This window comes from Leptinotarsa decemlineata, unplaced genomic scaffold, assembly GCF_025532065.1.
Source record: "Leptinotarsa decemlineata unplaced genomic scaffold, Ldec_3_MD MMD2_tig00000008_RagTag_RagTag, whole genome shotgun sequence".
Taxonomy (NCBI): domain Eukaryota; kingdom Metazoa; phylum Arthropoda; class Insecta; order Coleoptera; family Chrysomelidae; genus Leptinotarsa; species Leptinotarsa decemlineata.
Window position 1 is genome coordinate 8,611,767 of NW_027412537.1, and position 24,440 is coordinate 8,636,206.

Genomic DNA, 24,440 nt, shown 5'->3' on the forward strand with positions numbered 1-24,440 from the left:
CATGAATGTGATGATTCCACTTACAATCTTCTGAGAGGTTAAGTCCCAAGAAGTTAACTGATGTTACTTGTTTTAACGAACCATTTGATGCTTTTAAAAGTAAGCTGTGATCATACCCTTTTGGTGCATAACTAAATCTTACAAAAGAGGATTTTTTATCATTGCAAACTAATTTATTTTTGGAGAACCAATCCTGTGCTTTCAATATTTCTATATGAGCAGAGTCAACTGTAGCGGAGATGTTTGGTCCATTTACCAGTAAGGTTGTATCATCTGCATACATTACAACATCACCTGCAAAATCATTGACATATATTATATAAAGCAATGGCCCCAGAATAGAACCTTGTGGCACTCCCATGGTATAATTACGGTGAATAGACTTAAACTTGTCTATCTCAACATATTGTGTTCTATTGCCCAGGTAACTTTCAAACCATTTATATGGAATGCCCCTAAATCCATACTTTTCTAATTTATCTAGTAGGATTTTATGGTTAACCAAATCAAATGCCTTACTAAGATCCAAGAAAACACCCAGGGTTCTCTTTCCTTCATCTAGATTATTATATAGTTCATTAAGAAATGTTATTATGGCATGCGTTGTTGACCGCCCTCTTCTAAAGCCAAATTTGTTATCTTTGATACCAAATGATTGATTTCATAATGATAATTTGATTATTGGAGTCCTTGACGGAATGATGCCCTCTTTTCCCTCGAATCTCAAAATCATGCCTGCTTACCGCATAAGGCAGAAATCATAGCTGGTCAAATGCAGAAGTCTACCATTCTTGGCTCACTGCGCTTGCTCGGAACACATGATTCTCGGACTCAATGATCACTTACTCCAAGGAGTGGGGAGTGGTCGTTAGTTGTTAATACTGACATGCCCTCCTGAATGTTTTGGGGGATAAGGTCTGACCAGTGCAAACTTGGAAAAAATCGACTTCATTCATAACAAGAGATAAGAAGTGACAGCTAGAGCTGTTTTTTAACTCGACCCTGACAATCCCATTTATGGCGACTTTGTAAGGGAAGATGTCATCGACCTTACTTAGGCTTGTCCTTTGACAGTTGACTCCAGCAACATTCGTGGTTCAGCCCAGCACCACTGATGAGACCTATGACGGGCCAAAACAGCGTTCTCTGTTATTGAATCATAAATGTGCTGTGTTCGGGTTCTAGTTTCCAACTAATTGCCATAGGTGGCTATTTGTTTGGAGCAAGTGTTAGGTCACTTATTGAACAGTTGCAAACTCCTATGGGCAGTTGCTACATTTGAAGTTTTTAGTGTCAATTCTGAATATCTTTTCAACAATCTAGAATCTCGATTTCGGAAATATCTCTTCTGTGGATGTGTGTAATCAATACTCAATTGATGTTGTGTACGTGGTAGTTCAGAGATCCAAATCTTGATAAGTCATAATGCTGAGGTTAGATTAGGGCACTCTCAATAATATTTATAAGAGAATTGAGTAATGTTAACAATACAAATTTATTTTCTTTCATTACAAACCAATGAAAACCAAATTTTGAAAGCAAATCAAAATATCACCTCAAAAATAAAGGACAAATGAAACATTTGTTAATTTTTTAAGGAATCATGAAATGCTTCCACATAGTTTTATTATTTTTACTCAAATCTCTGATATAAGTTTGTTTCTCGTATTGAATAAAGCAAAAACTAGCCTCAAATTGTATCTGTCAACTATTCACTTAAAAATATCCACACATAAACAACGTCTGTCATTTTCTAGATATATCGTATTCATTTTAGAAGAACCATTCGAACACAATTTGTGAAATATTTTTATTAAAAACTGCATAATGTACACATTATGTTCACAATAAAATAGGCTTCAATATTTCATTAAGACTATACATACAAAAAAAAGAAAACTATATACAACCTCAACTGTTAGAATACAAATACAGCATAAAACTAAATTAAGTAATTGTTTCCTTGGAACAGTCTGAGCTATGTCTGACTTCATATATAATAATGGTACATCTAAGGAAAAAGTAATTTATGCATTAAGTGCTATACATATGTTGAATGGAACTGGTTGATATTTGATGAAAACCCATATCAAAACTAACTAATGAAATTTACTTTGGTTTTCACTGTAAAAAGTTTACAAAACCTTGACACGTGTTTCGCTATGATTAGCTTTCTCAAGCAGGATACAATTAAATGTTTTGAATGAAACATCTTATTCCAAAAACATTACTATGATCATGAAAAGAGAAATGAAAATTTCTATGTTTTTTACCACTTTTATTTGTAACTAACGTTACTGCAGTTTTGTCCTATATGGACTATAAGGATAAACAATCCTATACGGATAAACTCAGAGTTTATTGTATAAGTTTGAAAATGTCCGTATAGGACGAAACTGCAGTAACGTTATTTACAAATGAAAGTGGTAAAAAACATAGAAATTTTCATTTCTTTTTGTATTATGATTTACTACCACGTAGTAACGGCTACATCCATCAATTTATTACTATGATCTATGATCCGATCAGATGTTTCTAATCTAGTTTTAACGTTTAAAATCAGGTAAATAAGGTAAAAGAGGGGAAAAATACTTATTCAACAGTAAATGTTTCAATCCAAATCTGTTTGAGAAATCTATTGTATAATGAAACACATGTCGCAGATATGTAAAGCGTTTATACTGAAAATCAAAATGAATCTTGTAAGTTAGTGATTTACCATACATATGTAATCACTTTAACATGATACGTTGCATGATGTTTTGAACATTTCATCTATAGTAATGCAGCCACTAAAGATGACTTTGAAATCAAACGAATCTCAGTTTGATTTGGCAAATTACTCATAGAGTAGTCCCGGAAAAACTGAACACGTTTCTCTTTCAACTGTAGTTGGAAACCTATATTACAGTACAATTATGTATCCCATTACTAAACTCGAATAGTTCTGTAAATGAAAAACTTCATATGTGATGTAACAGACTAGAAGCTAAAAAACTAAACAAAGGCAACATTGAAGAAAGAATCGGTCATGACTCCAAGAGAAGAAAGCACATATTTTTCTGTAACGTCAATTTGTAGTAAAAAAACACCAAGGTTTACCGGCATTAGAAACACTTCGTTTGTGTAATTTTTGATCAAAATAATCTCCCAGTAAATAGTTATTAAGAAACAATGAATGTAAATGATTGATGTTGGTTTCAAGTGAAAAAGCCTGAGAAACCTACTATCATTCTGAAACCTTCCTCAAAATAGATATTCAGGTCCAGTTCAAGCCACCTCAATGCAATACTTTAAAAGTTCTCTACCTAGTGTGTTATCAAATAGAAAGCATCAAGTATTTTTTAAGAATATGTAGCACACACATTTCTTACATTAGGCTGAATTATAAGCATTTCAAAATGAAAACAGAATAAAAGATTATCTAGATGAAACATTTGGATAAGTTTTTTTTAAAATAATTTCAGGATATCAATTTAGCAAAATGCAATAATTGTAAGACTTTGCCTATAGGATGTATTTTTCTTCTGATAATAAAGTATATTTGATTTGGACTTTTCCACTTTATTTTGTCAAAAATTCATATAAATTACTGTGATCAATCAAAGTGGTTATTATTCATTATAAGTTACATATAAAATATACATTTCATGTAAAATAACTGATGTCTGAACTTGAAATCACCCCTTATGAATTGTGAGAAAGTTGTATTACTTTAATGAATTAATAACTTCCTCAATAGTTTGAGGGTGATCTCTGGAGATGAATTTTGAGAAATCCAACTTTGTTTTCGTAAATAGATATTAAAGGTTAGCAAATGATAAGCTAATGTAAGTTTTCATTACTACCTTACCAAAACAACAATTTCCAAATATGACTACTTCTCTGATGAAATTTCTGATATCAAACATGTACAGTTCCACTTAATATTGATTAAAAATTTGTAAGTTACCATAACTTATTGATAATGGTAACTGTTCATATTAGTTACTTGGCTCCATATTTTGGTGATGAACTAAAATGATGATTATTCATTATAAGCTACATACAAAGTATATATTTCATTAAAAAGACTGATATCTGAACTTCAAATCACCCTTTATGAATAGTGAGAAAGTTGTATTAGTTCAATGAATAAATAACTTCCTCAATAGTTTGAGGGTGATCTCTGGAGATGAATTTTGAGACATTCAACCTTGTTTTTGTAAATACATATTGCAGGTTAGCAAATGATAAGCAAATGTAAGTTTTCATTACTACCTTACCAAAACAACAATTTTCAAATACGACTACTTCTCTGATTGAATTTCTGATATCAAACATGTACAGTTCCACTTAATTTCGATTAAAAATTGTGAGTTTCCATAACTTACTGGTAATGGTAACTGTTCATATTAGTTACTTTGCTCCATATTTTGGTGATAAATCAAAGTGGTGATTAGTTATTATGAGTTACATATGAAATATATATTTCATAAAAAATTAATGATATCTGAACTTGAAATCACCCTGTATGAATAGTGAGAAAGTTGTATTACTTCAATAAATAAATAACTTCCTCAATAGTTTGAGGGTGATCTCTAGACATACAACTTCGTTTTCAACTGATAAGTTGATGTAAGTTTTCATTACTACCTTACCAAAAAAACAATTTCCAAATATGACTGCTTTTCTGGGTAAATTCTTGATATCAAACATGTACAGTTCCACCTAATTTCTATCAAAAACTGTATCGTAACCTACTGGTAATGGTAACTTTTCATATTAGTTACTTTACCCCATATTTAGGAAATTTCCAAATATGACTACCTTTCTGAGTTAATTTCTGATATGAAACATGTACATTTCCACTTAATTTTGATCAAGAATAATGTAAATTACCATTAATTTTGTCAATATTTTTGCGAGTGCTTTCGCGAAATGAATTTTTGCTATTTTATTTTTTTTCGAGAGTACATATTGCAGATAAGCAACTGATGAGTTTCTGTAATTCATCATTGCTACCTGACCAAAAATTTATTTGGTATTTAAACATCATAATATGAAAAGTATTGTCAAATAACAAAAAAATTGGATTAGAATGAATTTTTCACAAAACTAAAAAATAATGACTGTTTTATATGTTAGGTATCAGAAATTTCAATAAAATAACCTTGTTGAACGGATTTCCAAAATATTTCAAATATTTGATTGATTATTTTTGTAATATTAACAATTATTCACATTATTCTAGCTCGACCTATCATCGCATTAGAAATTTAGAGATAACTATATCTCACTAGTGGATAAAACGATGGAATATAAATAATTGTTCCACTGAGACACCAAAAATTAACTGATATCAAATATGAAAAATTATGTTGGTCCACTATGTATAACTTTCAAATATTGAATACGAACTCAAGTGATAATTAAATGCCGAGAGACACCAAGCTCAAGAATTATAGTTGTTATCTATTTTTTTTTAATTTGTTCGTAAGATTTTCAATCTTCAACTGAATGAAATAGAAATTGTTAATTATACACTAAAAAATATAAGAATTATATTTTCCGAACGTATTTCTTAGTGAATTTTCATGACTTTAATTTTTACCTAGCATGAAAGAAAAAAAATATCCAGTGGAAAAGCAAAAGCGCTTTCTAAACGCTCTAATAAAAACATCGACGCAAAAAATCTTCGCCACATTACAGTTGTCTTTGAAAACTTGGTCCTATCCACCCATGTTGCATACAATGAATATTGAAAAACCATACATTTAAAACTTAAATTAAATGGAGTAACACTCACTTGCTAACCCATGTCCACTAAAAATGCACAATTGTGAATCTCATTGACTTAACACAAATAATAATGCACTTGAAAACTACTTGTAGTTTCTCAACTGTCGTTAGTGGTAATTCTGGTAGTTGAAGTTTTCTGTACTGGTGTAAGTTGTCGAAGTATGACCGACACTCGAATAAATCACTACCCCATCCTGATAAGAATTTCCGGCACTCTCTCCCTGCTTCTCCAACTCACTTTCGCAATGGGAAATCGTGAAACTTCCCACTTCTGATTTCAGTTTGATTTCGTCCCCGTTGGTGGTTTGTATGACGGAAGGCAGGTTGACCAGGCCTGCTCCATGTAGTTCTGCCAGCTTGGAAGCGTCAATGATGAGAGGTTGAACGCCTTCGTCGCCAGGGATTTTGATGTTGCCCATTATGCCCATGAGGATTCGTTGTGGTTCCGTATGGATACTGTGATGTATTTCATCTATTGACACGTCTTCCGTAGTGGAGGTTTGAGTTTGGGGCTGGATGATGTTTTGAGGCTCAGGAATTTCCTCCTTTTTAAGTGCTCTGAAAGTAAAGGGTGTTCCTTACAGTACAAAATGAAAAATGGATTTTTTTTGTGGTTTTTATGGAATTTCTGAGTTTGTGGAGTGTATAATCGAACCTTCAACCCTCACCATTAATAAATCTCCTAGGGAAGGAGTATTTTCTATGAAATTGAAATCATGTTGGTTTATTTTGAAAAAGGATGATCCAGCTAATATTGCTAATTGCAGACCAATCACTGTTTTATCAGTAATCACAAAAGTACATATGTGATTTAAAATCAAATAATATCATTTTTAGATACAAATTATGGATAGTCAGCAAGGTTTTCATTGCCAAAATTTTCTTTAATGAACATATAGATTTATTTATTTTATTTATTTATATTATAATTTCATTATAAAATGTCAAGACTTGGCAGGAAAATATTTACGTTGATGTTAGAGAATATTGACTGGCAAATACGAATTTTTAAATTTGTCCCACCAACGATTTTTGCTGCATATCATTCACCATTTGTTTACTGTTATGAAGCACTTACTGTCAAAACAATTAGTGTTGGCCCAATTACTATTTATTTATAATTGAGAATTTGAAGAAAATGACAATTTCCCTCATATTTTATCAGTATTCTCATGTCAACACTTAGATAATCTGTAGACAAGCAAACAATATGTGAATCAGAATACAGTTCATATCTGGTGAGCCAATCGATATGTCAACATCATCAGCGACTTCTTTGATTGTGATTCGGCGATAGTTCATAACCATTTCTTGTTGTTTCATCAGTTGCTGGGGTGTCCAGGGCCTTCACCATCTTCAACGAAAGCACGACCACTTTTGAAACGCTAATACCATTCGTAAACTCTTGTTTTACTCATAGCAGTCTAACCATATGTCTTTGTGAACATTTTACATAGGTTATTTCATTTTTTACGCTAAATTTTATACAAATTCTTTGAATCATTTCAAATGACATACAAAAATGGCCAAGCTTTTGAAACATTTCAAACCTTAGAAGCTGGCATAAACAGAGAAAAGTAAACAATTTATATAGCTGAAAATTTCATCATACTTCAGGGGCATATATACAGTGTGACTTATTTTTAAAGGAAACACCCCCCTAAAATTTGAAGTTATAAACCGATTTTAATAATTTTTTTTTTAAATGTCAAGTACTAAAAGGTCTACCTTGGGACAAAATTTGAAATGTTTATTGAAGTTTTAGGGCATACTACGATATTTTTTCTTAGTCGAAAATCGGGATTTTTTATTAGCGATTTTTTCATTCAGAGTGCCTCTAAACAGGTGTAACCAAAATTTCATGAAAAAATATTCATTATTAACAAAGTTATGACAACTCAAAAATTCGAAAACTCACACAGCTAACAGTTACAAAAAACACCCTATATCAACAGATATAGCCATGAGAATATTTTTTTTATAATTTCAACAATAAAGTGCCGCCAGATGAAAAAAGAAAACAAATAGCGTAAATATTTTTAATGAAAATAACGGAATTACATTCAAGTTTTCACGAAAATTAATTAAAACTAAGACCTAATATTTCAATTTAAATCTTAGTTGCCATGGAAATGATATTACAGTTTGACACATGTGAAAGATTTAAGTGTACTATTGTCAACAATATTCACCTTACAGTTCTTCGAATTATTTTGTGTCATGGCTGCAAGATTGAGCGTGAGAGAAAAAATTGAAATTGTACGCCTTTCGGGAGATGACGTTAGAAGTGCTAGAGAGGTTTGTAGAGTATTTAATGAGAGACATCCAGATCGTCCTAGTATTAGCTGCGATACGGTAAATAAATTAAATAAAATATTCAATGAAACTGGTGCAGTATCAAAAATGATGTTAAAAAGTAATCCTGTACAAAGACGAAACAAGAATGACAGGAATGATCAAATCATTTTAGATTATTTCGGAAATAATCCTAATGCCAGTATAAGGAATGCCACTTTAGATTTGAATATTCCGCGAGAAACTATTCGGAGATGTCTCAAGGCGAAGAATATTAAACCTTCCAAGCCAAAATTTTTACACACACTTCAAGAAGGCGACAAAGCAAGACGCCTGGAATATTGTTTATGGGCCCAAGGGGAATATTTAAACAATAGAAATTTACTAAAAAATATTTTATATACCGACGAAGCCATTTTCACTACAAATGGAGTAGTGTCATCACAGAATTGTCGCTATCAGGCAGCGGATAATCCTAACTGGGTAATAAACTGTAAAAGCCAGTATTCCTAAAAAATCAACGTCTGGTGTGGGATATTGAACGAACGAATTATTGGTCCTTTCTTTTTTGAGGAAAACATTAATGCGCAGAGGTTTCTAGAATCTTTAAACACAGAGTTTTGGGATGCTATTCACGAGCTGCCAATCAATAAACGATCAAATTTAATTATCCAGTTAGATGGGTGTTCAGTTCATTATGCCAGAGCTGTGAGGCAATGGCTTAACGAACATTTTCCAAACCGATGGATAGGCCGTGGTAGTCCGTTTATAGAGTGGCCACCCAGATCTCCAGATCTCACAGTTTTGGACTTTTTTCTCTGGGGACTTCTCACACAAAAGGTTTACAAAAACCGCTCAAGAGATAGAAATGAACTTTGTGCAAGAATTCGACAGGTATGTGCAGATATTAGCCCTCAAGAACTAAGGAACGTAATCAGAAACATTCGTAAGCGCTACGACACATGTATCGAAATACGTAGTGGATTAGTAGAGGCTACTAGAACATGAGTTAGAATTAATTGTTGCACTGAATCGAAACATTTCAGTAATTAGTTATTAGTTACGTTTATTACAATTTTTTGCTTCATTGTTAGTTGAATTGTGTGGATGTAATTCCGTTATTTTCATTAAAAGTATTTACGCTATTTGTTTTTTTGTTTTTTTCATCTGGCGGCACTTTATTGTTGAAATCATAAAAAAAATGATATATTGTGACTGTTAACTGTGTGAGTTTTCGAATTTTTGAGTTGTCATAACTTTGTTAATAATGAATATTTTTTCATGAAATTTTGGTCACACCTATTTAGAGGCACTCTGAATCCAGTGGCGTAGTGATTTTTTCAATAAAAAAATCGCTAATAAAAAATCCCGATTTTCGACTAAGAAAAAATATCATAGTATGCCCTGAAACTTTAATAAACATTTCAAATTTTGTCCCAAGGTAGACCTTTTAGTACTTGACATTTAAAAAAATATATTGAAATCGATTTACAACTTCAAATTTTAGGGGGGTGTTTCCATTAAAAATGGGTCACACTGTATAATAATACAATAAAAAAAGTTTCAATTGGACTTTCCAAACCTACTAAATTCGAAAATTTCCGTTATTTTCTGAACATACTTCGTTTTTAAAAAAGATTTTTGATATCAGGGGCGTGAAAACGTATGAATGCTTGTGTGCCTTCCAAACTAAAATTCAGATGATATACACCTCTGTTCTTGTTTATAAATTTTTCATAATGTAAATATCTAACCAACCTGTGAACTTTGAACCTAATAGGCATAGGTTCATGGGCAGGCGTCACTGGTTCTACTCTGTGTCCTCCTTTGAGATCGGGCTGTGTCTCCATCCAGTGTCCTGTTGTCCTACGATGAGTTTTCAACTGTCCGGACTGTATGAAACGAGCAGGGCACACTCCGCACGCGTATGGTCGAGCCCCAGTATGCCTTCGCATGTGCAGCGCTAAATCGTTGGATTGGGTGAATGCGCGACTGCAAATATTGCAGACGTATGGGCGTTCACCTGTATGAACACGGCTGTGACGTAACTGAAAATACATTAGAACTTAAATATGATTGGAATATTTACCTATATATTACAAAAATATTTTTATGCTATATCAATATATTAGACATACAAATTGTTTGGAGTTATACCTTTCTAGTAATCACAACCTAAATGTCCTAATTTGTTTGTGTGAGGTTCAAATTCATGTACATTAATGTATCTATTTTAATTTGTAACCTGATATATGTATATATACAATGCCCCTCTAAAGTCTGTTCCCCCTCTATTATTTTTTGGGCCAACTGGTATATGGCAACGTAGTATGAAACGTTTAAATATGTGATGAAAAGCCACTTTTTTTCATGGAAAAAATGATAGTAGAAAGATTTAAAATGACCGCTTAGTGCCATCTTGCATTATTTTCTTGAATAGAAGCATATTTTTTCTGGTGAGATGAAAAAGAAACTTAAGAGAGATATTTTACTGGGTATTTTCACTATATCTTGAGACCTGTTTAGTAGGCATTTTAATATCTATATAATTTCTTATATACCATACAGTTATAAATTGTGTTATTTATATATTTTCACTCAATTATTTATAATATTCATTTGTATTTATGTATAATTATTATTTTTGAAATTAAATTGTAAATAGGAATAAGGTTGGATGGAAGATCAATTTTTGACCATGTGTGAACATTGGCGAAAAATGAATCCTGCCATTTGATAAGAGCTATGTATGTACTGATTACTTATGTATGAACTTATCAATAAAACCAATTATTATTATTATTATTAGATATCCAGTATATTATTCGATTTTTCTTTGAATTCCTCACTCTTGAACTGAACTGCTTTTGAAATATCGATGTTTGAAAATAAGTTGGTAGAAAAACAATTGATTTTTCAATAAAACACTTTTATTAAACCCCAAAAATTATTTGATTGAGTGTTTGAAGTGGATCCTTCCAAAAATCTTGGAGGGGTGCGTAATCCGAACGTCAATTTCATGAAGTGTTACTCCAAAAGCTTCTTCGGTAATCCGAACAATACAAGAGCGATATGCATTTAGACAGGAAAAAACTTGTCTGGAGCTGACTGTCGCAATGTACGATTTGAAAGGCTATAAAATGTTTCATTATTGATGGCAGTTTGTTCATTTTTTTTCATCACATGTTTCTATTCTTCGAAATTGTTCAATTGTTTGGCATTCAATGATAAAGATTTTGAACTTCAGATATTCCCAGAGGAAAAAATTCAGAGGCGTGAAATCTGGAGATCTTGGTGATCATTCCGTACTTCCCCTGCGACCTATCCATTGTCCATTAAAGTTTGTATCGAGAAACTCTTTAGCCATGCAATGGAAATGGGAAGGTGAGCCGTTCTACTGTAATATATTTTCACGATTTCCAAACTCTTCCTGAATGTCCAATTTGTCTTTTCTATAGAAAAAAACTAGCATTCATCAGAGAAAGAGGCGGGCTTCCTAATCTTGGAGCTCTTTCAACATGTAGCTTATTTGAAATCCAACATTGAACATACGGACTGGACTGTTAGATAAGAATTTTTTTCTAAACTATGGGCCATTATCACACTTTCAAAAGCAGTTGAATCAAGAGTAGTGTTTAAGAAAAGGTGTTGATCAGATTTTGGAAACTAATAATATACTGGGTGCTCTATTTCCATACATGTCTGTATATAATATTGATGAATCAAATCAAACCAAATCATATGAAAAATTTAACTTGAACTAATAATTTTTTACTTTACTCTAGATTCCAAATTTAAGCAAATGGTCAAGAAACAGTACTTACCAGCTTATTACTTTTATTGAACGACTTTCCACATAAAGTGCATAAATAAGGCTTTTCTCCAGAATGTGTACGTTCGTGGCACTTCAAATCGTGGGATCTTGGAAAACCCTTCCCGCACTCCGTGCATTTGTACGGCCTCTCTCCAGTATGACGCCTCATATGGACGATCTAAGAACAAGATGTTAGTTGAAAATTTTATTCAATTGAGAATAATAATTGAAAATGCTCAATTTTATATCAACACTAACAAAATAGAGAACTCGAAAATTATAATTAAAATATTGAAGTATTGTGTCGCTCTTTGAACAAGAATCTAATAATAATAATAATGGAAAAACTTTATTCATCATTTTGCCACGAAAAAGATTGACAATTCTTGGAGATGTGGGTTGTTGACTTTGAACAGAAAAATCACCTCTTTCACATTGAAAATACTGGATAGTTGGATGAGCCTCTCAAGAAGAGTGATGATGTGATACCAAATGAACTGAAAATTATAAAATCAATTCCTGTATATCAAGAGTGTTGCCTCCTCAGCTGTTTTAGCCTCGAAGATGAGCCCCAAAGTGGTCAATCTACAGTAATTCAGGACGAGGATTTGAGAACCCTAATCTATTGTGAGGAAATCGACGAAATATACCGATAGCTAGGTAACAGAAGAGGTCTGATCCTGTTCCACGACAATGTCCGTCTGCATGTTTCACAAATCACCGTTTGAAAATTAAATGAATTGAACGTCTAATTTCTGCCTCACCCATCATACACTCTAGACCCCCCCTGTCAACCGAGTACCACCTTTTCAAGCACTTCAATAACTTTTTCACCGGCCTTGTGTTACAATGGCAAAAGTGCACTGATTCAAATGGCGCTTATTTCTATTAAATTAAATAAGTATTCACTAAGATATTACAGTCTAAAGTAGGCTCAGAAGCACGAAAAAAACTGTTGAAACGACCTAAAATCTATCATACAGTGCGCATCATAAGTATTACCCCCTATTTAAATCGTTACTGGACTCTTGTTAGGAAAATCGCCGAGACACGTCGATTTTTTATTTCTACCTGTTGATGGTTAAACTAGAGAGATTTGGTGTTAGAGGGAATGCTCTGAAATGGGCTAAATCTTATCTCACTGAACGAACTCAAAGAGTGTGCATTAAGAATCAAGGAAAAATGTATAAATCTGAAATATCATCATCAAATATCGGAATACCACAGGGTAGTATTATCGGTCCAATATTTTTCATAATTATCATGGATGATCTATGTGTAACCAGTATTGAAGAAGATCAGTTTATTACAAATTATGCTTGTGACACAAACCTTTCATGCGGGGGTGATAATTTTCCTGATCTTATGCAAAATGCAAGTAATCTATTTGGCGGCACCAAACATTGGTTTGAAAGTAATAAATTGATTCTTAATGAATCAAAAACTAATACGATACTATTTCGTCCAAGACAGCTACAGATAGAACGTCCATCAAGCATAAATATGAAAAATAGAAAGAGAGAGATAGCTCCTTGTACTAAATTCATAGGTGTTTACATTAATGAATATTTGGGCTGGTCTGAACAAATAACATAATTATGCATGAAACTAAATTCAGTCGTGTTTGCCATGAGAACTCTCAATAGATTTCTAAATTTCAGTTCAATGAAAATTATGTATCATGCAATCTTTGAAGCAGCTGCTGAATATGGCATCATATTTTGGGAAAGCAGTTCTGATATGGAAAAAGTGTTTATCATTCAGAAGAGAATGTTAAGAATAATCTTAAATATGCCATAATAATATAGGGAATCATGCAGAAGTATTTTCCGAACAAACAATATATTGCAATTTATATTTATGAATGTTTAATGCTCTTTTTAAAAATAAATCTTTGTTTATTATAAATTACATCCCTCACAAATATGAAACTAGGACTAGAAATATCAACTACCCTGTTCACAGACTCACGGTAACTGAAAATAGCCCATAATACATTGTTCAATAAATTACCAGATGGAATAAAAGCATTGGTCAGCATCAATAAATTCAAAAGAGAAATAAAAAAGGTACTCATACATCTGGAACCTTATAATATTGCGGAGTATTTTAATCATAATTTTTAAAATTATCTTTATTTATGCATCTTATATTTCTATTTACGCAAGATTATTGTGTCTTGTAACTCTCAGTGACGTCATTTCATAATATGTTTATTGTATTGTTGACATATTCTGAAATAAAGATGATTATTATTATTATTACAATGTACATTTGAGTATTAACAGTTCACCCCTAATTTCATCCCTTACCGGAGGGAAGCAACCCTTTCGAAAAATTTAAATAGCATGGAGTGGTGAGTGATAGCTCATTCAATAGAGGGTTTTATTCTCCATTCAATGGTGCAAAGGAATTGAAATTTGCTACATTAATTCAAGAGTTATGATTGTTTGTAGGTGTTTTTGGAAAGATTTCTTTGAAACTCTGCTGTTATGAATCAATTGTGATCCAACCAAGCATTTGAGGAAGTAATTTTATTCAGCGGAGTATAGAGGTAAGCGTGTCCCACTCATTTCGCTGTCCTCAGAAAAGTATTACAGTGATGATTTGGAAAGTACAAATAATGGTGTAGTTAAAAGTATTGAAAAAACGAGTCTGCCGACTTATTCTTCTCCAACTAAGTTGGTATTATCAGGTAATGTTCACAACTATGTACCTACAATTATCTATGATGTAACAACATATAATTTTCTTGAACTTGTTTAGAATGAATTAATATACGTGGCAATTATCGTAGCATAGTGCATCAGGAGTTCTTGCCACATGGTCGTACTGTTAAAAAGGAGAATTAACTTGAAGTTATGCCCTGCTTGCAAGAAGCAATACAAAGAAAACGTCTAGTATTGTGGAAAAACAATTCATAGCTTTTGATCTCGTATAATAAAAAACTAATGATATTACCCAACCCAATTCTTTCTGGGAGATAATATGGCAGCCTAGAAAATGATTTTCAAAATTGGAGCATATTTCCTATCTGGTTGAAGCATGTGAACAAAACATATTGTTACTTACCTCAGTCCAACTTCATTCAAAAGTTTACTAATTTTACAGAAAAGGGCAATAAGGTTTATAGGAAACCTTAAACCAAGAGACTCCTGTAGAACCTTTTTCAAAAAACATAATATTTTAACGGTAACTGCATTATTCATAGTGGAATCTGTGTGTTTAATAAATAAGCATATATTGAATTTTGCTGCATCCTCTTCCCAGTATAACACCCGAAACTGCAGACACACTCTGAAACTCACTGTGCCAACTAAAAACATTACAAGAGACTCCATATTTTACAACGGTGGAAAAATGTACAATCATTTGCCTATGGACATAAGACCGGCCAATATAAATGACTTCCAATTCAAGAAGTTAGTCAAACAATTTCTATCTGATAGACCATATTATACTTTGGATGAATATTGTAACGATAGCTTTTACCTGACTTACGCATATTTTTTATCTTTACTTATTAAGAAGCTCTTAAGTTGTTACTTTTTATGTCTACTCTTTTTTAAACTTGACTTTTACTCTTTTATATATACATATCTTTTATATCCTCCATTTTAACATAGTTTCACCAATGCACCATTTACTTTTTTTTAAATTTCAGTTGGTATGTATTGCATTTTTTCAAGTATGTACTACCCAAGCTTTGTCTACAATATTATATGTTATGATAATACAGCATATTATTATTATTAATATTGAAGGTATCCCTAGATCAAAGTTAATTGTTTTTCTAATATTTTTTCACAATACCATCCCACCTTTATAATTCGGGAATAGATTGAATACATTTTGTATACTTGTCATGGAAAAATAAACAGACCTAAAAAAAATGTCAAGTCGTTAATATCTCTTGTATAAAACTGAGCTTGTCCCAATTATTTTCCTCATAGAGAAAATGTCTACTGTATTTTTGCAAGTTATACAATAATACGAGCAACAGGGTTAAGTAATTAATATAAATCGAGATTTATATCAACCACTTACCATGTTACTGGAATTATTGAATTCCTTTCCACAATAAATGCACAAATGTAATTTCGATGTGTCTTTCTCCCCCGTGTGTGTCCTTTGGTGGGTTTTCAAGTTGTCGAGGCGATTAAAAGCCTTGCCACATTCCCCGCAAACGTGCCGTTTGTCCTGCAACAAGTGAACTTTCGTGTGCCGAGCTAGATGGTCTGATCTGAAAATAGAAAAGTGTCGCAGAATTGTGTTCTTTGCATATTTCTGGTTCACAAGTATAATTCATAATAAAGTACGTTGAACCTCAAAAAAAATGAAAGAAAGAAGATGTTTTTGGGGAGTAGGTCAGAGATTTCTGTCACAGCTAGAGGCAAGTTAAATTGAATTTCCATAAATATAGCAGTGTTTTTCTAAATAATGTACAAGAAAAATGCTGTACTACGACAAATCATTCAATTCAAGATCCATTGGATATAAAGGTATATATAATAAAAGGTACTCACCTGGTAAATGTTGAATCACATATTGAACATTTCAGATTTTCATCTTTATCGGCATTGTTCTGGTGCACTTTCAAATGCCTTATCAAGTGCTCTCCCCTGCTGAAAGGTTTGTTGCATACGGTACAAACGTATGGTTTGTTGATGTGCTCTTCCTTCACGTGCATTTTAAGGTGTTCGTCGGTGGCAAATGCTTTTTCGCATCGGTCACACTGATTCACCAGCACCGACCTATGCAGGGTCATGTGACGCGTCAAGTGATTCACCCTGGCAAACGAAGCACCGCAAACGTGACACACTTGATTCTTGCTTCGAGTTTTTTTGCCGAATAAGTTTTCTGCATCGGGGATATCTATCTCTTCGTCTTCTCCCACAGGTTGAGCGAGTTCAAAGTTGTGATTGAGCTCTACAATCTGGGAAGAATCCGTTGGTTGATCAGATGCTCCTGCTGAAACAGTTTTTCTTGTTTATGATGCTTGTAACGCAGCATCCTGTTGTGTAATTTCAAATTACACAACTATAGTGTTAACCACGGTCAATTGTTTTGAAAAATGAGTTAATTTTCAAAGTTTTTGGTGCAAAGTTATTTTTATTTTTTGTAAACACCGAAAATTACTCAAAATTATACAGTATTATAACAAGAAGTTAATATTCAATAATATCAAATCACAAAACATCAAAATAAAATAGGCATTTTGGAACAAACTCACTGATTTTCTGGAGATTCAACTTAAAACACTTATTTTGGTCAAGAAAATCTCCAGGAAATCAATGAGTTTGTTCAGAAATACCTATTTTATTTTGATGTTTTGTGATTTGATATTATTGAATATTAAGTTTTTGTTACAATACTGTATAATTTTGAGTAATTTTCGGTGATAACAAAAAATAAAAATAACTTTGCACCAAAAACTTTGAAAATTAATTTACTTTTACTTAAAGACTAACCTAACTAATCCTAAAACCTAAATTTATATAACACAGTTTTTGGCATTTGTTGGGTCGCCTGAATATTCACCACCAACAAAATGAAAAAAAAAAGTATATGGAAGATAACGAAAAATGACTACTTGTCAAACACAGATTATAAAAAGAGAAATTCATCAGAATGTGTTAACGTGCAGAAAACTTTTAAGCTCTTTTTTGAATTTATAAAAATTACTATGGTGTTTTAGCGAATCGGGAATGGAATTAAAAAGATGAAAAATCGAATACGAAAAACTTCTCTGGAAAACTGAGGTCTTGTGTTGTGGACATGTGATTACATTTTTGTTTCTGAAATTTATGTTGTGTACGTGTGTCCTGAGTGTTACTTTATGATATAAAAAAGGCGGATTTCTTTATAATATAATTTTATGAAATAAACATATTGAATGAAATTTGAACCTATCTTTCGTGTTAAATCAGTTCAGTTCTGCAAGCTTGTGGGACACATGTTCATACTTCCTTATTCCATATATATAACGAATACAAGAGTTTTGAACACATTGTACTCTGGACCAAGTATCATAGTCAAGACAAGGTCCATAGACCGTTTTGTTTTAGCAAAAATTTGTTTTTCGTAGTCCCCATTTAAAAAAAAATGGGTAAAAAATAAAACTTCACTTAGATGGCCATGACTTCAAATCTACATATATTTTTCAAAATAAGAGTACTTTACTCTTGTCACAAAATCAAATATTTTACGGCTCCTCGTATATTATGTGTGTTGTACTGTATTTTGTTGTTACATGTTTAGTTTTAGGGGATGCACAAACTTTTATCAAGAATAACTTTTTGTCGAAAAACCCTCAATAAATAAGTTTCCCATATGGTGCATACTTTGGGGATGACACTGTATATATAACCAATTGATATAGAATAAATTAGGGAAAACTGTTTTTATATTTATTTTACTGTATTGTTGTGAACATTAGCATGACTGTATATATACATTTATAAGTTCATCCACTTTCAACATCCGAAAATCCATATTGGTTTGCATAATTTTAATTTCATTTAATTATCATGACCTCCTGCTCCTTTTAATAAGTAACGATTTATGTACTATTACATTTTGAAGCTTTGTCAATAAGAATTATATTCTTCAGATAATAAAGCATGCTTTGATTTATATATTTCATCAAATATTTTAATAAGGATAGTACCTCAAAAGGTATAGTCGAAGTAACCGATATAGTAATCTTAAAGGTGTCGGCGAAGTCAAAGGCCAAAAAAACCAATACAAAGGAATTATGCCGCAACGAATTAGTTCACGTGGACTGAAGAATTGGCGGTTCGTATTGGATAATTTTTACTAACCGAGTTTTGAGATTGGCTGAAGAGTCATAAAATTAAATTTGAAGTCATGTTACGGTGACCAACAGAATGTAGCGATGAGTACCGCGTTGTGTGTGTTATTAAAAGGGAACTGCTGGAAGATAGGGGGCACTATATCTTTTACTTGAACTATACATAGGATGCTATATTTTCATTCCTAGAAAACCTGTACTTTAGTCTGAATGAAAGGGAATTTGCCGCTGCCATGTTTTGTTACCTATCCAAGGCTTTTGACTGTGGAGATCATAGTCTGCTTCTCTGCAAGCTAGAAGTTTTAGAGGATCTGCACTACTCTGGTTTGAGAAATAGCTGTCTGATCGTCGGCAGGCTGTCCTGATAGACGGAATTTCATCGGATGAACTTTGATTGACTGTGGTGTCCTTCACGGGTTCCTTTTGCGACCTGTACTGTTTCTCATTTATGTCAATTACTCAGTCCATGTTGACATCAATGGTAACTTCACATTTTTCGTTGACGATACCACTATTCTCTGGCACAACAATACCACCTCAAAATCATCTAACCAAATCAGAACGGCGAAGGAATGATGCGATTCCAATCTTTTATCTTTCAACATTGACAAAACAAATGTGGTCTCATTCAGATGTGATATAGGGGAGGTTAACTTGGAAAATGAAAAAATCAATAAAGTTGAAGAATAACAATGTCTTGGGCTCTCTATACATTGACAAGCAACTGAAATTTGATAGCTGTGTTGACCATTTATGTAAACGACTAGCAGCAGAATGCCATGCAATGGGAGTTGTTGCAAGAGAGTTAGATTCTGCTCTTACAAGATCTGTTCACTTTGATCAATTTGAATCTCATTTTCATTATGGGATTTGTTCTGGGGAAATTGTACATAATTCATTTTCCTCTTTTAAAGATGGGCCATCAGATATTTACGCAAGGCTATTTATAGGGATTCATGCCATCCTATATGGGTGGAACAGAAGATTCGGACATTGGTAGACCTTTCAATTTTGAAAACGGAATGTTTCATCCTCAAAAATTATAAAAATCAAATTAATACTTCTTCAACATATAGTAAATGTCATTCACAACTCATTTGCCTTCTAAAATTACACTAGCACTTACACAAAATTCAATTATCTTCAAGTGTAAGACATTATTTAATTGTCTTCTCATTAACTTAAGGTAAATACAGAATGGGGAGATTCAAAAATAAGGTAAAAGAGTTTCTTGTTGTAAGAACCTCTATATTTTGAATTGAATTGATGAAGAATTTATATTAGCTGAATCTAAAAGGTGTTCAATGAAAGTTACTAAAGTTACAATGAAATTAAAAGTGTAAATAAAAGTTGCTGCTGCATAAATCCACCTTAATATCATTTTGTAAATTAGGTGATCATTTTAATGAGAAAATATTTTTCTGACCTTCATTTTCTTCAGAAACACGAACCGCTTCGCCCTTATCTTCTTTCACTTTGTCTGGGTTAGCGGATTTGTCACAGTCACTATCCACATCCGACATTCCATGTTCAACCTGCATGTGATGAACAAAACTCTTCCTATACTTGAATTTACGGTCGCAATAATCACATTCCATAACCTAATAAATGAAAAAAAAAAATAAATACAACACATAAATACACTTTTGGCCTACTCACTTTTTTATCTTTAGAATCTGTACTCTTTCTTAGAGCTTTTGCTTCATCAGAATCAACGACTCCATGAGTTCGCATGTGCCTCACCAAGTGGCTATGTTTCGTAAATGACTTATTACAGAGCTGAAAAAGCAAACATAGGTGGTTTATTAATTTACCTGTCGAAACTATTGAAGATTCTATTTACCGTAACAACAGTTAGAAAATATTCAGGCTTGTGATGCCTGAAGATTATATTGTATAGCGAAACATGTGTCACGATTTTGAAAGCTTTCAAGTGGAAATCTCATATTAAAGTGTTTTTTGAATATGTTCCATATGAATTTCTTACTACAACATTCAATATAGAAAGTCTCGAGTTACCCAGAAAATATATAACATTATGTATAACTTGTTTCCTCCTCTTATTTTTTTATTGGTCTTCATTTCTCACATTGCACCTTTGTAGTTATGAGCATCTGAAGTGGCTTTTTTGACATATTTAATAAACCCTGTAAATGGTTCTTGACTGTTGGGTCATAAATGCTATTATTATCATTATTATTATTAGATAGAACGAATATCTCTGTGAAATAGAACTTTTTTTTGTACAAAATTACTCTTCCACACAGTACAACTGTGACAATACTATTCTCCAACTAATAATTATCAGGAATTGTAGTAGAAATTGCACCTCAAACGGTCAAAAGCCTTGGAAAAAGTTAGGTTTTTTGTTATGCAGGTTCAGAGACAAGGATGAAACCCGGAAATATTTTTTCCAAAATAAACAAATATATTTGAAAATTTTAGGCTCATTTCAGGCTCCTATTACCCCCCTTCCAGGCCTTTGATGTGTTGTTTTTTTTTTAATGTGGGTTCTGATAGCTTTACCGTTAAGCTGGCAGAATCGAATCGAAATACTGCACTTTTAGGAAATTTTGAACTTGCTAAAATTTTAGCCTCTCTTTAGGATGTCAAACATTTTTTGCTCCTCGCTTGAATAGAATATTTGGGTAAATACCTCAGAAACACATTAAAAGTCGGCGATGGAGGGGAATACCGTCCTGAAATTCTCATTATATTTCTATCTATCTATCCCACATTTGAAGAAAATTCTTATTTTACAATAAACATATAAATAGAGATAAGGTATTTAGGTCTAGCTGTAACAGTTCTGCTTCACAAAGGTTATCTACTACCCTATAAAGAATGAGATCGTCTGCAAACATCGAGTCAAAGCTGTGGTGTATGACAACCGACACATCGTTTACAAAAAGAATGAAAAGTATTGGGCCTATATGCGATCCTTGAGGAACAGCCCTGTCGAAGGCTTTAGGGAAGTCAATATAAATAGAGTCAAGCTGGTGTTTTTCCTCTAGGCTATTCAAAAGAAAATGTTGATAAGGAATAAATTCATAGTGTTAGATCTACCAGATACAAAGCCATGCTGGTGTTCATTTATTATGTTTTTCATATCGAATGTGAGTTTTTTAGTTTCAAACAATTATTTCCCAATCTACCATGTGTCTGTTCAATGAAAACAAGGAGTAACATAACTTTTGAAGGAGTCTGAAGTGAACCTAAAATAGCGAAAGTTCGAAGGTTCAAAATTTTTGAAATAAAGAATCAATTCTATGGGACCCAATGATTAAAAAAAACAATGCATGGAAAGCCGGCGATAGGGTAAAATTTTTCAATATATTTCTGTCTCTCCCTAGCTGAGATAATCACTCAAATACTTATTTAATGGGACAAGCAAAAAAATTTTCAATACAGTAATGAAGGCACCTCAGTCAAGAAAATGTTTTTTATGATTGGATTCAGCTAGCTATAGTAGGCTAGCAGATCCCACGATATCACTATTTAATGGAGAGCAAAAATTCTGGGATACAATTATAAAAGAATATAAATATAAAAATTTAAAGTGGTTCTGCTAGCAACAATCCGAATATTTTATCAACCAAAATTTTTTTTCAGCTAATTTCTTTTACTGGATTTTCATTTCTTTTTTTAGGCTGAGCAGGTAAAGGTCTCATTTTTATCCCAAGTGTTGTCTTATTAGCCATTATTTTAAATGAAATTTCACTTTATTACACTTTGAGCAATTTTCAAGTCACTAAGTTACTTCCCCTCTTAAAGTAGATGTTTACATGACTGAATATTTACTACAATACTGATTCAAAAAATAAAGCTGAAAAAAGTTGAGAGTAAGAAATAGCTAACCTTGCATGTAGACAAATCTGCACCCGTATGTCTGCGCATATGAATTTTCAGACCAATGTATGTCGTCATAACTTTAGTGCATTCTTTGCATTCGTATATAGCTTTATCATCCACCTTAGGGCTATTCTTTTTCTTTTTAGAAGACTTCTTATCTTTATCCAAGTCTTCTTCAAAAATAAAATCACCATCGCTATCATCTCGATCATCACCATCACTCATTGGAAAATCTTCAAGAAACATTTGATCAGCTTCTTGAGAAGCATCTGCCGTAATTGTTTTTTCAGCAGTTTCAGTGGGTTCAGCCTCGTTGACGACTTCAGTTTTGATCTCGTCAGCTTCAATTTTGATAGATTGTTCTCTGGAAGAGTCTTTTTCGTCAGAAACAACATCTTCATGTTCCTTGGAATGCCTGTATAAATCAGCAGCAGCATCATATACCTTATCGCAGCTCTCGCAAGGATGTGTCAAACCTGGTTTATCATGGGTGGTGATATGGCGGATCAAATGATTTGTGCGGGTATATTTTGCATCACAAAATAGACAATATCTCAGTTTCTCTCCTGTGTGCGACCTCAAATGGACTCTCAGCCCCTTTTTGGTATGTAATACTTTTTTACAATATGTGCAAGCCAAACTATCCGTTACTTTTTTCTTTGGTCTACCACGTTTCCTCTTTGCGCCTCTTCTCACCAAAGGCAAATCATCCTCTTCATCGAAAACATCACCCAATACATCAGGTTGTATTACAATGTCCTCTTCCGTCCTTGAGACATTATTTTTGGTATCGATGTGCGTCAATTCTCTGAGGGCAGAGTCTGATTTCTGACACTGCCTCCTGAACTCATATAAATTTTTCAACTTTTCTTCGCAGCCCTCACACAGGTTATTTGGGAGCCCATCACCAGAAGTGACCTTAAATGTTGAATGAAATTACTTTACCTAAAATTTAGAAGTCGAAAACCCACCTCAATAGAAGCACAAGCCACCAACATATCAGAGAGCAGTATTGTTGGCTCAGTCGGATCTGGCCCACCTTTGATTTCAAATATATTATGCATGTTTTCATTTTCACGCATACAACATCTACACAGTTTATCTATCATAAGTTCAACTTCTTTATTAATCATTTTGAAAAATATAAAATTACTTGGAAAAAAACAATATATAAACACATAACCGTCATGTGTCAGCCATCAACTAATTTTTCTATTTCTTTATAAAAACGTCTAGAAACAGCAGCTATTTCATTCATCACCCCATGGAATATTTACATGTCACATTAAAAACGTCAATATTTTTCAATACATAGACTGATCCTATGCACTAGTATTGCTATTCTCCTTTTGATGAATGTTCCACTTATCAAATTAACATCAACAAGGGATAAACTATGCTATACTTAGATAGCATAGTACCCTCCACAACTCAGTGTTTTGAAACACGACTAAAATGATTTTTCTCCTGAAACATAAAGTAATCTGTATGTTTAGGTATGTAATAGCGGATATCTGATCTATTAGAGTTCATTCATCACTTATAAACATAACTAAGGAGTTGAAAAGAGTTATTCGATTTGAAAAAAATCCCAGATCATCCAGTTCCCCAAACTAAATTTTGAATGCTAATTTCAATGATAGCTTGTAGAAACCAAAAGCATCTGTTCCACAAGTACATATATAACGGCATTCATTCACATCATTCATTGAGGAAACCTGAGTCAACCTGACTTAGTGAGGACTGAAAACTGCTTCGTCTTTAACTATTTACAAAATGAAGCATTGTTTTTCTCAACAATACTTTCACAACGGTTATTTTGTGATATTCTTTATTACAATAACCAACTCTTGATCATATTAGATTTGGTTTAATTATTATTAG

The 24,440-nt window shown here is 32.7% G+C and overlaps 1 protein-coding gene across 2 annotated transcripts; it reads right to left on the bottom strand.

Annotated features, from left to right (window-relative positions):
• Nucleotides 1-1,793: 1,793 nt before the first annotated feature.
• On the bottom strand, nucleotides 1,794-23,763 carry LOC111506253 (uncharacterized). Of its 2 annotated transcripts, none has more exons than XM_023161268.2 (9): nucleotides 23,528-23,763; nucleotides 22,563-23,474; nucleotides 20,364-20,483; nucleotides 20,131-20,305; nucleotides 16,417-16,858; nucleotides 15,938-16,133; nucleotides 11,901-12,068; nucleotides 9,835-10,124; nucleotides 1,794-6,339 (listed from the first exon to the last, which is right to left on the bottom strand). In XM_023161268.2, the coding sequence occupies exons 1-9, from the start codon at nucleotides 23,687-23,689 to the stop codon at nucleotides 5,889-5,891; spliced, it is 2,916 nt and encodes a 971-aa protein (XP_023017036.1). In that variant the 5' UTR covers nucleotides 23,690-23,763; the 3' UTR covers nucleotides 1,794-5,888. The 2 variants fall into 2 exon arrangements, with proteins under 2 accessions (XP_023017036.1, XP_023017035.1); XM_023161267.2 differs by having other exon boundaries at nucleotides 16,417-16,861.
• Between the last annotated feature and the right edge of the window lie 677 nt (nucleotides 23,764-24,440).

Bases quoted from the DNA above. Each gene is read 5' to 3' on its own strand.
- LOC111506253 (XM_023161267.2), bottom strand. From the start codon at position 23,689: ATGATTAATAAAGAAGTTGAACTTATGATAGATAAACTGTGTAGATGT. The intron at 16,862-20,130 runs GTCAGAAAAATA...AAACTGTTTCAG, and splicing joins TGTTTCTGAAGAAAATGAAG to CAGGAGCATCTGATCAACCA. The intron at 6,340-9,834 runs GTTGGTTAGATA...CTTTACTTTCAG, and splicing joins ATTAGGTTCAAAGTTCACAG to AGCACTTAAAAAGGAGGAAA.